Genomic DNA, 14,264 nt, shown 5'->3' with positions numbered 1-14,264 from the left:
CCACAACTTATAGTCATAATTGAGGGCTTTGTTAAATCAAGGCTTTATTATGTTTAAGCAGTTCACATATGATTTTCATATGTTCTCATAAAAGGCTTGGTTCTCCCTAGCACATGTGTGATTATATTTAAGATTTCTCCAGAAATATAGTGGATAATAGGGGATATTCAAAATGCATAGTCATTGTCAACACTGGCCACATCTGCCAGCTGGCATAGTTTTGAGCATAGGCGTAGGCGAGTATACCTAGGTTGTGAGGCAGCTCTATGTTGCAAGGCTACACCATTATTGCCGTGCAGCCATTCAGGACTCTTAAGTGGAACAATCCTCTATCATTGTCCCATGATTAATGAACAGTGAACTTCATTTTGCTGCCGCACATCAACGCCAGTGGGCTTTGCCTTTAGATATCTGGACAGATGGCATTCAAAAGAGGGGTGCTGCTTTGCAACTGAAACTTGCGTCGAGTCTCTTTTTGCGGTGATGTGCACTTCAAACCTGAGCGAGGTGCCCTGAAAAATTTATCATTCGCTCTCCAATTTTCGCATCGAGCCTCTAAAACAACCTTTATTTACTATGCAATGCCCCAGGTTTCTTGCGTCTGCAAGGAAACATGTTGCACATGAAAAATTGACGATCTGGTAATAGTGCTGTTTGATAGAGCTGATAATGAAGCTCCATGCACGCAACTAATGAGAACTGTGGTTGATCTCTTCACGTTGGATTCTTGCTTCGAGTGTGCGAACTAAAGTTGAGCAAGTCAGGTTCCACATGCATGTGCTGTGAAAACGGAGGACAGACATGATCGCCAGGCTGAATGTCAGGGCTTGGTTCCGTGCACTGCTTTCTTCCATTCACCACGGCACGTATCAAGTTTTCGCATGACGGGGTGTTGTGCTTGATTTCTCTCGCTTGCGTTCTGTGCACTGCTTAATGCTAGGACTGCTTTTGTGTCTAAGTTTAGGACTTCAGTGTTTGCAGATGCTCTGGCTGCAAGCACAGTGCAATAACATGAGCAACTCTGCAAGTGCACGGCTAGGCCCACTAGCACGGCTTCTCAATACCAGAGCCGAAAATAAAAAAGCAAAAGCTGATTAAATGCCAAATTATGCAAAACGAATGTGCATCCAATTCAGCAACAATTGAACACACTTCGCTGTAATGAAGCAGCAACACCTAGAGGATAGAGCACGCAGGCCTTGCCTGTCTCTACCGTTGGTGTGCTGCAGTGAACAAGTGCAGTAGCAATTAATGTGCACTAACGTTTTAGCCGCTCTTCCATTTTGTTTCCCTGGTTGGCATAACTTTCTTTGATGACCTTTGCTGAGCTGTCTTGACTTTTGAGTGAATAAACAGCAATAATAAATGCTCCATCTGAACGCTTACACTAATGCATCATAGCACTTTTTCTTTCTTTTTTTGTCTTTTTCAGTACAAATTGAAAAACAATTTTCGTGGGCATTTCGCTGTCTTCGCAGAATTTTTTCAATTTTACTCAGTCTGGAACAATTTTAGAGCAATATGTGTGCCGCAACACTCGCAAGGTTTTTTATTCCTATCGCAGAAGATAATTTAGCTGCTAAAATGCTTGAAATTTTCAAGGTGTGCTGTTATAGATCTTTGGCAAAATGCCAACAACCCTGGGTGCACATTGTATTCCCGCCACCATTGTGAAGGGCAGACTCGCAGGCGACCGCAGGACACACGTAGGAAGCTTGTGGGCTGCGCGGCCTCTGCTACAGATCTCATTGAGTTTGCTGCGGTGTTCTGACACATGCATAGCGTGTTCGCTGCATAACATACACCTGCGAATGCAAGCTCGGTTCCCCACAATAGGATAGGTAAAATATATCTTGGCATGTTCCCATGTTAGCACCACAAATGCATCGTTGACATACTACAATGCAAAAGCAGCCACTTGAAGGGGCCTTCACTGCTGGAGCTACAACTTTTGTCCGGTCTAACGTCATTCCCGATTCCATCAGAGCAAATCACACGAAAAAAGAAGCACGGCGTACTGCAATACCTTAGGTACTGGTGCAGCAATTCATCGCTGTCTCTACTACGGTAGAAGTAGCCTCGCAAGTGTTATAGCATTCGGCCAAACAATTGGGTCAGCTTGTCGTAGCCACTGTTGCCCTGCATTGCCTCAAGAAACATGACTGCTATCACCTAGAAACATGACCTACACGGCTTTAGATAAATGACGCGCAGCTTACGGCGCCGCTGTCATTCATGAATGTGGAAAACGGATAACTAGCCATGGTGTGTGCTGTACAGGTTTCTATTAGCAGCACTTAACTGTTACAGTTGGTGCGTAATACGGACAAACGTTTGGCACGGCCTGTGGCAGAGCTCGCATGGCCTACAAACTTCCTACACACATTTTGTACTCGCCCGCACATCTACCCTTCACAGTGGCGCCGGAAATCTAATATGGTTACGGGGTTGTTGGCATTATGGAAGAGATCTATAATGGAACAATCCTTTAACATAAAAAAAAAATAGTTGCTGTAGTAGGCTAAACTGTCATTTCTGAATAAATTTTTCATATGGAAGCTACAGTTGCTCTTAAACACAAACTTAAATGAAGCCGACATGGTGAAGAGTAATACAGAAATAACTTTTTTTTATGGGGGAGGGGTCGGGAGATCGGGGGGGAGATCGGCTATTGTGCTAGTCTCAGTAAAAAAACAAGGGACCGAGATGTAAATTAAAGGCCATACATGCTAGCAGTAGCACTCGGTCTGCAGCGTCGTCAGCATAGGCCACTGTTTAGCATGTGGATTTTATTTGATTTCCTCATTTTGTTGTGTCCACTGCCAGGAAAAAAACAGCCTCAGGTTGTTGCTCGCAGTTCTAGGGATCTATTAATAAATAATAACAATAAATAAATTTATTTTCATTATAGGCAACATGCATAATACTGGAGGCCAGCAGAAAAAGCTGTTCAGATCGACAGCATGGTGAAGCCACACACCCCCATAAATAGCAGCTGCACAGCTACATGATGCCACATACACAAACAGTAGCAAGCTTGCATAAACATATATTAACAATGGTAAGGCACGTAATGAATAAATTGCTGCTGTTTAGGAAGAAAACATTTTACATTTACAGCAGCAAAAAACACTTCTAACAAAAAGTGATGTCACATTCACAGTATGATAAAGTGATAAAAAGCAATAAAATAGATTAAGGGGGTTTGAAATAAATGCGTAATTCTTTGTAACTTACTCTTTAAATTAAGCTTGTTTTGTAATGTTTGTTGGCTGTAGTAGTTTTGTAGGTTAATTATTTCTTGTAGGATACGTGGCTGGGGGGGAGTTGTCTACCAGATGAGCTATTGCATCACTTATAGCAGCAAACAGTGGTGGGAGGACATCACAGAACAAGAGTGAAAGCAGCTTTGTGGGTGGCTATGCTGTTGAGCAAGCAGTGTCGTTTTCTCACGATGTCAACAAGATGGCAGCTGGTGCTTTGCGACAAGTCAGTAGATGGCGCTTGGCATTTTGGATATCCCCTATTTCACCATCAAAATGTACACCTTTGTTTTGAGTAGTCACAAGCAGCATATGACAGGGCACAGCCAGTGTATACAAATTCCACTTCGATAACTAACCAAAGCAGTACTGCTATGGTGTTTGCAGTACAATGTTTATAGTGCTCCAAACGCCCTCGCAAACCAGGCCAGTGAAATATTCTCACGCGGAGAGGAGAGTGTGCTTGTTTGCGTGCATGTGCATTTTTGGCTGATCGCCCGGCTACAAAAATAGCATCTTGATAGAAGCAATCTGTCATAGACATAGGTGTCTTCGATAACAGTGTAACCTGCACCAATACTGCATTCATGCACATGCACACTGCATGGCACAGTCATGTTAAATGCATTGCCTCGCATCATTTTGGAGAATTCAAAGACCTACACTCACCCCAGTGTGTAGGTCTTTTTGTAGGTCTTGGTAAGGTTAAAATGTGGACACAGTGACTTGAAATGTATGGAAGTGCAAAAAGCTCGTGGAGCAGTGCTCAACCCCCAGCCCTGTAGACTGTCAGCAAGAAGGTGGCAAGACTGCTTGCTTGCTTCGTTGTGGCTATCTACGAGGGTGATTCAGAAAGTAATGCCTCCTAGCCCACTACTTTGCCAATGGTACTGCAAACATTTTGAACTCTTTATCATAAATGCACTGATGTTTAAGCTATAGAATGTCACTTGCTTCACCTTCCTATCTTATCTCGTTCCAGAGTAATCGAGCAATCCATGGCATCCAGTGATGACGTCCGGTTGAAACAGCGGGCTGTAATTGAATTTCTGACTGCGGAAGGTTGTGCACCCATCAACATTCATTGCCGTCCGAGTGCATTTTACGGGGATGCCTGTGTTGACGTCAGCACTTTGTGGAAGTGGGCAAGGACTCTGAAAGGACCAAAATCCAGTCTCATCAAATCTCCACACAAGCCACAACCTTCCGCAGTCAGAAATTCAATTGCAGCCCGCTGTTTCAACCGGACGTCGCCACTGGATGCCATGGATTGCTCAATTACTCTGGAATGAGAAGAGATAGGAAGGTGGAGGCAAGTGGCATTCTGTATCTTAAACATCAGTGCATTAATGATAAAGGGTTCAAAATGTTTGCAGTACTATTGGCAAAGTAGTGGGCTTGGAGGCATTACTTTCTGAATCGCCCTCTTATAAAGCTTCCATACCACTCAAATTAGCCTAAAATTGTATTACTCAAGTGCAGCTCCATTTGGAGTACTTGATCAGAACTGAAGGAACGTTGCCTTTATGTAATTACTTTGTCTTTCTTTTCTATTCATTCTGATCTTTGGGACAAGGAACGCTGATTTGTCTCCCATTAGATGAGGTTTGGGGTTGGGGAGTGCATTTCCTCCTGGTTGCCTTTCTTCTGCGTGCTTTTCCTTGTTTTTGTTCTTTTGGAGCAAGTAATGCATCAGTTACAGAAAAGATGCTGCACATGCTCGAGAAAGGCTGTTTTCAAACCAGAAACTTTCGCCCACAGACTAGTAAAACTAAGTATTGTTCCCATTCAAAGGGCTTGCCTTTAACACCACCGAACCCCTGCACAGCCCTCTACTCTGCATAGGTTCATTGGTGGTAAAGGCTATTGAATGATGGCCACACATTTCCTTGGGGTGAAAAGAACACGCATGAAATTTTCTGAATAATTTTCTGAAAGCCTTCGTGCTTGTGCTTTCTTCCTGGCATGACCGCACTTAGAAGGAGAAATGTAGCCTGCGGGCTAGAGTTCCTGGTTGGGAAACAGCCTTGCAGGTTGGCCGGCTTAGGCAGTTTTGCAAATGGTCCTTTTTTCGTAACTGCTTCCAGCGCAAGCGGTGGCCGCAGCCATGGCGGAGAAGATCATTTCTGTGCCAGGGGCCAGTGGTGGTGCCGTGGGGTGCGAGACACCTTTCTTCTCGACGACCAACAACCTGACCACGGAGCCACACAACTCGGTGTCCGAGCTTCCTGAGTACCAGGAGCAGCAGCAGCTGGCGCACAGCATGGATCGGCTGAGGTACTTCAGCCAGTGTCCCGTGCGGTGCTGCAGTGGCAGCAGCAGAGGCACGTCTCGTTCCACCCTGGAGCGCAGCCGTTCATGCCCCCGGCTCCAGGAGCCGTTTGTGCGGCCTCGGAGGACAGCCGACAGGTCCAACCAGGTAAGCATTCAAGAGTCCCATGTGGAGCACACAGCTACCACACTTGCCATTGGTGCAATAAAGGGGCACTAAAAAGCAACATTGCGTTAGCTTAGTCTCCAAGCATTTCTCCAAGACTACGAGCCGCAGTGGCTTAGCGGCTATGGTGTTGCGCTGCTAAGCACGAGGTCGCGGGTTCAAATCCCGGCTGCCGCGGCCGCATTCCATTGGGGGCGACATGCGAAAACGCCCATGTCTTGTGCATTGGGGGCATGTTAAAAATCCCCTGGCAGTCAAAATTAATCTGGAGTACCCCACTACGGCGTGCCTCATAATCAAATCATTGTTTTGGCTCGTAAAACCCCAGAATTAATTCATTTTTCTGAAAGAAAAAGGATGGTTGCCTGCGGAAAATGAGGAGCAAAGTTTCCCTTTTGAATTTTCACCGAAACGACAGCGTCTGTACATATTAGTATGCTGTCATGTCTTTCAAAGTACTTTCACATGCTTAGACCATTTTTGTCCAGCAAAAGTTATGCAAGCTTATTAGATTGAGCGTCTAGTTTCTATAGAATTCAGTGTAATCCTTGTGTATAGAAAAACTGTTAGTCTTGGGCAGATATTCTCCAACTCTCTCATGATGTGCCAAAGAGCTAGCCAGGAACTTCAGCCCCATCTTTTGTCATTGCATCTTTCTGTCTTATTAAAACTCTTCTCATGGTAGGACTGACGTTTCTAATATTCCAAAAGTAATATACCTTGCCCATCCAGCTTAACTCAAGACCAGTAAACCACAAAAGTCTCAAATCAGAGCAAATACAGAAAAAGAAAGGGTAGCAAACTCCTTGTCCGTTTATGGCAGGGTGACTCTGTGGACGCCTGCAACCGTCACCGGGCCCCTGTGGCACCCACCAACAACCAGGTCTGCTCAGCAGCAGCGGCAGCAGCAACAGGGCACCAAGCACAAAAAGAACCTCCCCAACCTCCTCCCGAGGATCCCTACCGCACGCTGCTCTCGTACTCACTGTCCAGGCCCCACCAGCAGGGATCCGGGGATGCCTCTAGCCTGGCCCTTGCCGACATGTCACCTAGCGAGCTGCTCGAAAAGCACCTGCAGCTGGTCAGCAACTGCTACATGCAACAGGCCCAGCTCGCCAAGAAGGGAAACAAGCAAAGTGGTGAGAAACCCACGGTCACCCTTGAGAGCCATTACAGGCCACATGTCTTGCACACAGCTAGTGTACCGTATAGTCACCGTCGAGCTTAATCCAAACAGTGAAGGCACATATCTAGGGACTAAACTTTTTAGAAAAATGCAGGCAGTAGAGAGCAAACATTAAATCTTTGGAAGGAAGACACATTAGGCTAGCGCATTCCAATCACCCAAGCCAGACATCCCCAGCATCCTCTGCAGGAGAAGCCGAAAGGCACTCAAGGCACATTCTGGTTAAGTATGATGGAGGCTGTACCTGTCTGAGCAGAATAGGAGGAAAAGAGAAAGACAGTTAGATAGCCCTATCTGGCATTGATGACATCACACGGCAGCCTTAATTGTGGGCAGAGAGAGTGGTGGTGTTCCATCGGCTGTTGACACGCCCTGTGCACATATCTATGTTACCAGCCGGCCACCAATAATAATGTACTCTTTGGTTTACCTTCACCTCTTGGCCTCAGTGCATATTTTGCGAACATGGTTGTCCTGTAATGCCTAGGTAAAAGTGCGTGCCTTACAAGACAAACTTACTTCTGTGGATTCAGTGTGTTTATTGAATTCACACACCACTCCACATTAAGGAAAATTAGAACAACCTGTCCGCCTTCATTTCTAGTCATGAAGGGTACATTCGTACCAGAAAAAAACGACGATGAACTGTTTCTGAGCAAAATTAATTGAGGTAGTAATTAATTAGTAATTGGTTTTCTGGGCTATCCACTACCTAAACTTTGCTCCAGTGTATCGATAGTGCTACTATGGGCTTTGCGCTATGCTTTCCGCTTTTAAATCGGAATATTGAGGTATGCACCTCGACCACAGCTGCCCGATCAAACTGCGCAACAAAGCCCAGCCTGTCGTGTTGTGCTGGCGCACAAGTGTGAGGGCGGGAGCGCTGTCCCGAATGGTGACGCAGCGGCGGTGGCGGGCTGAACTAGGCACCTTGTTGCCCAAGCTGAAATCTGTGGCAGGCGCCTAGTTCAGCCCGCCGCCGCCGCAGTGCCACCAGTCGAGACAGCGTTACTGCCCTCGTACTTGTGCGCCAGCACAACACGACAGGCCGCACCTTGTGTGTTTTGATTAAGCGGCTGTGACTCAGCATATGAAAAATTAAGCACGGGGCAATGTGATTTTGTATGCGCTAGGGGGTGGTGCAAATGAGCACACGTCTCCTCCTCTAGCCAGGCTGCACTGGCTGTGCCCAAGCTGAGCGCATACGCAGCTTGCTGAGGCTGAGTGCATACGCAGCTTGCGCACCTTATCTTGGAAGTAATTTTCGATGGGTGCAAAAGTTGGGCGAGCCGAGATGGCTGGTGGCTTTATGTGCGCTGTTTTCGTGCGAGCCTAGTGTTCAAGGTCACGTAATCTCAAGTTTCTGAGGTGCTTTGAAGCGAGAAGCAGCACGAAGCATTCACTCGTCACTGATGCCGCTCTTCAGCACGCCAGCGATGTGACAGCAAGTGTATGTAATCATCGAGTGAGATCTTTTCAAGTTTGCCTGTGCACGCATCACACCATGCTTGTTCATGTTTACTGAAATTCATACAGCTGATAAAACTATGCCCCTTACTTTGTGTAGTTGTCTAATATTTTGCTATTACTATCAATGCTTCGTCTTTTGGGCAAAACTGCGACTTTTTTATGATACAGCCAGGGTGCCCCAAACTTGCCCCTAAAACATTGTGTCAACAAACATGGTGGTACCCATCGAAGCGGCAGCTCTCGCCTAGCACCAAATCCGACTTGATTTCTGAGTAATGCATAATGTTTGTAGGCAACAAATAATGATGTAGCCAATCACTTTTTCTTATCTCACAAAAATTGGAACAATGGAGTGATAAATAATCACTCTTTTCAAGATCGGTTGCCAATGCAAGGGCTGATAGGCCTAAAGCAGAAAGATTTTCTCTGAAATGACTACTCTTTTCTCGATCAGTTGTCAATTCGAGAGCTCATACCCCTAAAGCAGAAAGGTTTCAGCTGGTGTTCCCTACTGTGGATCGCATTGACTTATGACTGCAAATAAGTTAATCACTCAGAACTAAGTGCAATAAATTGTTCACTGTTTATGTATCAGTAACACTCAAAATTCTTAATTTGACATGCATATGCTGAAAGCAGTTCGTCTATCATATTTTATTGTATTATTTATTGTAGGCTCGCTTTCTAGGCACAGTGGTACTGCAAATGTAAGGCACAAACCATGAACGCAGAACACCACTTAAAACTCCTGCCTACTGCATACACCAAAGTTGGTGCACACAAAGCTGTTTGAGGCCCCCTATTCTAAATCTCTCTTAACAATAAAGCCTGCATTCATCCACTCGAGCAGCACAGTGGCTGCTTAGGCCTCAGTGCACTCTGCAGCCTAAGCAGCCATACGCACTGCACTGCAAAGTACTACTGCTAGTGTTAAGATTCCTGCTAAACAGACGTGGCTTCACTACTGCTCTGCTTCAATTTCCCAATTACAACATGTGCCATAAAGTAAATACTGAAGTTAATTTAGGGAATCTTTTATTATCCACCTTGGCACTGCAGAATTTTGTGCAAGTAGTGTACGCCTCTAGAGGTAATCCACCTGAATACACTGCATTGCACTACTACATGCTCCGTGCAGTTTTTTTTTTTTTAATATAAACAAAACACTTGATATGCCTGTGGCAAAAAATGTAACAGAAAACTTGTTTGTAATGTGAGAAAAGCTGCACCTGTGCACGGGTGCTTTTTGTAAGCTGCATGTCTGGGAACACAGAAGGACCATTTTGTGGTGTTCATAATGTGAGCAGGCAGCCTTTGTTTTACATGCCATGTGCAACAAGAATGAAAATGCAAATAAAGTGCCTCTTAGGTTGCAAATGGATTTTTTTTTTTTTTTTTTAAGCGAAGCATAGCCTCTTTCTCCCACATTGGTGCCCATTTCTAACCGCTATTGACATGCTGTGAGTGCACTGCCCGTGTGCACATTAATAGTAAGCGAAAGCTATCGCTCATTAAAAAAAGAAATTACATGCTTGATGGTTGGGTTTGAACACTGTTACTGCAGCACAGAAGTCCGGTGCCTACAGCATGTCACATTGCGTCTTGTGAACAACCAGAAGGTTGAACTTCTGCTTCTTCTGCAAGGTCCAATATGGTGGCCGAGGGACACGTTCATCACTGAAATCTGCAGCTCATCTCTTGTTTTAATGTGCCATTTTGTCTTGCTGGCTCGGTAGCGAAATGCAAAAACGCCCGTGTACCATGTATTGGGTGCACGTTAAAAAAAAAAACCAGGGGGTCAGAATTAACCTGGAGTCCCTCACTGTAGCGTGCCTCATAGTCATACCGTGGTTTTGGCACATAAAACCCCAGAATAGTTTTCTTCTTGTTTTTTGTTTTTTGGTTTTGCTGGTTTATCAAAGCTTCACAGTGTGCTTTAGTGTAAGCACACATTGTGATTGGTTAAGTGGGAGAAACTGTCAACATGAAACTCCAAAAATATGGCTGGTAGAAACATTTTGAAGGTGAAAAACCAGCTGATTTTTTTTTTTTCTCTCTTGTAGGAATGAGAGAAGATAAATCGGAAGAAGTGGAGTGTCTGAAAGGACAAGTGTGCCTGCTGTACGTAGTGCTCCTGTATGAGCGGCACCGCAGAGACGTCCACATGGAGCGGAACCGTCGTCTTCTAGCCAAGGCCAAGAAGATTCTGGCTCTTGAAGAGCAAACTGCCGCCTATGTGAGCATTTGTTTTCTGCACTGTACAACCTTGACTGTGTGTTTGCCGTTTAGGTTTCCTGTGCTACCTGCTCACTACATGAGTGCATGGTAGTTGTAGCTTACAAACTTAAGTATTGTCACATGGCTTGTCACATGGCATTGGAATAAGGCAACAACAAAGCAATTTACTGAATAACAGTATAGACCACTTATAACGTAACCGCTTATAGTGCAGGACCGGATGTAATACGGTCTTTTCAGATTCCCGTTAATCTTCCCAAAGCACTCTATGTATATGCGTATCGCTTATAGTGGAGTTGTGGGAGACAAAATACTGGTGCGGCTGCCTGGAATTTCAGCAGTTAACCGAGACTGCGAACGTTCCCCTCAAGCTGTAGATATACTCCCACATAACGCGCGCATCGAGCTCCGCAACGTTACGGTGCCAAATAACTGCCGTGTCTGGCGCCGTCGGGCACATTCCAACATTGCTGGCACGTAAATAGCTCCGTTCCTATTTTTCGCCGCATCAAGCCGCGCTGGCCATGCATCCCAGCATTCCTCGCGCTGAGCGGGCAGAATGACATAATGGCGGGAGCGTGCAAAAGCGCGTCCGCCGCCACGGCTCTCTGCGCATTAACAAGCATGGTGTCATGCATGCACAAACAAACATTAACACATCTCACTCGATGACTGCAGAGACTCGCTGTCAAAACGCTATAGTGAGGAAGCGCGGCAGCCGCAGTGAGTGAATTGACCTTCGTGCTGCGTCTCGCATCAACGCAATCTAAGTAAGGAAAACACAGTGCACAGCGGACTGTGCCCCTGTAGCAGATAGCTTTCAAGATACAGTGACCCCGGCAGGCGCGCGCTGGGAGTAGATTGCTTCCTCCCCCCCCCCGGAGCCTTGTGCGCTACGGAAGATGGCACGCTTCCTGCCCTCTTTCCTTTCATGCATGCGCGAGATTGAGACGCGATCGCCGACTCACCATCGCACGCTTTCACTCGCACAAGACAGCATACGGCGTGCGGCGACGATTTTATCGCTCTTGGACTTTATACACGGAACCTCGCGGCGACAGCGACGGCAACGGCAGAAGTATGCCTGGAGTGTCCATGTAATTCCTATCTCAATGAAATCGTTGTTTTGGTTATAGTGCGATACCACTTATGGTGCATATATTCGCGACTCCGGCGACTTACATTATACGTGGTCTACACTGCATTATAGTATTAGCCCTTCCTGCTTAGACTTTGTAAAATCCAATCTGTTTGAAACAGATAAAAACTAAATTAAAAAAAAACTTTATTTAGTGAACTTTGTGGGTTCTTGGTGTCTCACAGGAGACCAACCACCGCGGGTTCGAGCTTAGCGAGCCACAGGGCCGCGTCAGCCGTCGCCTCCAGCACTGCTCACGCGCGAGCTCAGAGGCCGCAAGGGGCTACCGAGCGACGCACGCAAAAACACAGTAAAGCCCTGAGTTGACGGAAACCGTTTACTGTTACCGTCGGCACCAGCACTGCACAAACGCCCGCACGGAGGGGAGCCAAAGGGGTCCCGCACCAGGGCGAAAATACAATAACAGGCGCCTATAGCACGTCGCGGCGAGAGCACAGGCTCAAGCTGGGACACGCCGCTAGGAAAAGTCCCAGCGGCTATGCTACTTGCTCTGGCGATAACCAATGGGTCAACTGGCGAGAGCACGGGCAATATCCTTCGGCTTAGGCTTTCGGCAAGTGCGGCTCGGCGGGGTACGACCTCGCGCGAGCACTAATGGCACCGCTCGTCGGCTTAGCGTCAGGAAAGGATCAGCACAAAGTACGCGCTCCCCGCACGGGCAAAGGCACCGTGCGCGAGCTCCAGTCCTCGTCACAAAGGTGTCGGCGGACGAGAGGAAAGCATGAACGTACCGTGCGCTGGTCCCGAAGAGAAGTCCCGAGCCACGCTCCGCCGCTAGCAGCCCAAACGCGCGGCCGCGTGACATCAGCACCCCGCCCTCACCGCAAACCGCCGCGTGCGCAGCGCCACCGTGGGAACCGGTTAGGCGGCGCGGGCAAGTGGGGAACGAAAGCGAGGGATGGCAGAGCCCGCGCAATGGCACCGGCGCCTCCCTCAATCCTCACAACTTGTGCCTGTAAAGGAAAGAACTAACTTGGCAGCGACTGACACAGCCCTTGGCCGATCACTTAATTACGCATGACAGAAATTTCTCAATGACCCGTGTACAACACGGCCAATGTTCATGAAGCTTGAGCTTCAAGTTGAAAATGCACTCAAATAGGACGATAATAGCACAACTTCAAAAATACACCGGTCTCATTGAAGTGTGCTTGTACTGCAAGAACTTGTGGTTCGAAAGATAAAATGATCAGACATTGGGGGGGGGGGGGGGGGGGCATCGGCAGTGATAAGAAAACGGAATACTAGAGCAAACCCATAATGCAGCAATATACCATGTGCTTCAGCGACAACAGTGACTTATTATGAAAATATGGTAATTGATTTAAGAGAAAATGATAGCTTTTGTTTTTGGCCAAGATTTATAGTAGTATAGTGGCACATCAGAACTGGTGCGATAGATCTGTCGGTAGGGATCACATCACACATCTCCCACAGCCAAGCCAGGCACCCTACACACTGGGCCACAGCTAATGAAACGTGATTGATGCCACTCATTGGGAACACCCTTTCAGATTTCCAAGGAATTGGAAAAGTGGTGGTTAATGCGTCTCGCCCATCCTGTCGCTGCTTCTTTGTTGCCCTCGGGCACCTTCATTAAATGTCAGCATTAAAGAGTTACCACAAGCGCTTTATGGAAAGAATAAAAAGAAACAAAGGAGCAATCAGCACTGCCCTAGCTGAGGGGAAACTGGGAATCCTCTTGAAACATTTTTATGGGAATATATTTCTTGAAAAGCACCGCACTCAGTCCAGCATGTTGCTCAGTTTCAAGAAGAGGTGTGTCATGGTCCCTGTAATATTAATACTTTCCTGGCCATGTCTGTGAACCTCAAAGCTGTATGAATGTGACTTCAGTGCCATGTTAACGATTTTAGCACTCTTCGTTGCTGTGACACTAGTGCCCCCCCCCCCCCCCCGTTTTTTTTTTTTTTTTCTCTCTGTAGAAGGACCAATTGTTCTTGCTAGAGTTGGAGATCAGGCAGTATGAAGAGAGGCTGCAGAAGTCATCCCAAGAGGCCAAGAAAGAAAAGGCAGAGCTGGAAGGAGCCATCAAAATGTTGGAGAGCAAAATTGCGTAAGCGTCGCTGTTCTTTTGCTGGCGAATACCGCTCACTCAATACCGTTGAAGCAGCCTATGCAGTCTGATCTGCGTGATCGCAATCTTGCTGGATGTGGAAATGATGGCGATCAGTGTTGCTACTTTTTGTTCCTTTTTTTTTTTAATGCATTAGCATTAGAAGTGTCAAAGTGGAAAAAAATGTGTGTGTGTGAAGTGTGGGAAGCCGGTCACGTGGTAGAGGTGTATATATATATAATGCAACCGACTGTGGTCTGCTCCAGACCACCGTCAGTTGCACTTTGTCCCTCGAAAAGGCAGAACGTGTGTCGAGTGAGCTCCTGAACAGCACCTTGCAACACAGTTTTAATCATGGATCCAGGACCTCAAAGAGGTGCAATGTAATGCCTAAGGCATTGCTCTCGCATTTACCGCTAAATTGCGACTCAACT

General features: G+C 46.6%; 1 protein-coding gene across 2 annotated transcripts in view; it reads left to right on the top strand.

Moving 5' to 3' along the window:
• Positions 1 to 14,264, top strand: part of LOC119437259 (hamartin-like) — a 56,461-nt gene that overhangs the window by 27,723 nt on the left and 14,474 nt on the right. For both annotated transcript variants that reach the window (XM_037704298.2, XM_049660393.1), the window contains exons 12-15: positions 5,351 to 5,682; positions 6,524 to 6,839; positions 10,420 to 10,592; positions 13,700 to 13,830. In XM_037704298.2, coding sequence (XP_037560226.1) covers positions 5,351 to 5,682; positions 6,524 to 6,839; positions 10,420 to 10,592; positions 13,700 to 13,830 — 952 coding nt within the window. The remainder of the gene's footprint in view (positions 1 to 5,350; positions 5,683 to 6,523; positions 6,840 to 10,419; positions 10,593 to 13,699; positions 13,831 to 14,264) is intronic.

This window comes from Dermacentor silvarum, chromosome 1, assembly GCF_013339745.2.
Source record: "Dermacentor silvarum isolate Dsil-2018 chromosome 1, BIME_Dsil_1.4, whole genome shotgun sequence".
Classification (NCBI taxonomy): Eukaryota; Metazoa; Arthropoda; class Arachnida; order Ixodida; family Ixodidae; genus Dermacentor; species Dermacentor silvarum.
Note: the sequence above shows the minus strand (reverse complement) of the source record. Positions and strands in the feature narration are given on the sequence as shown.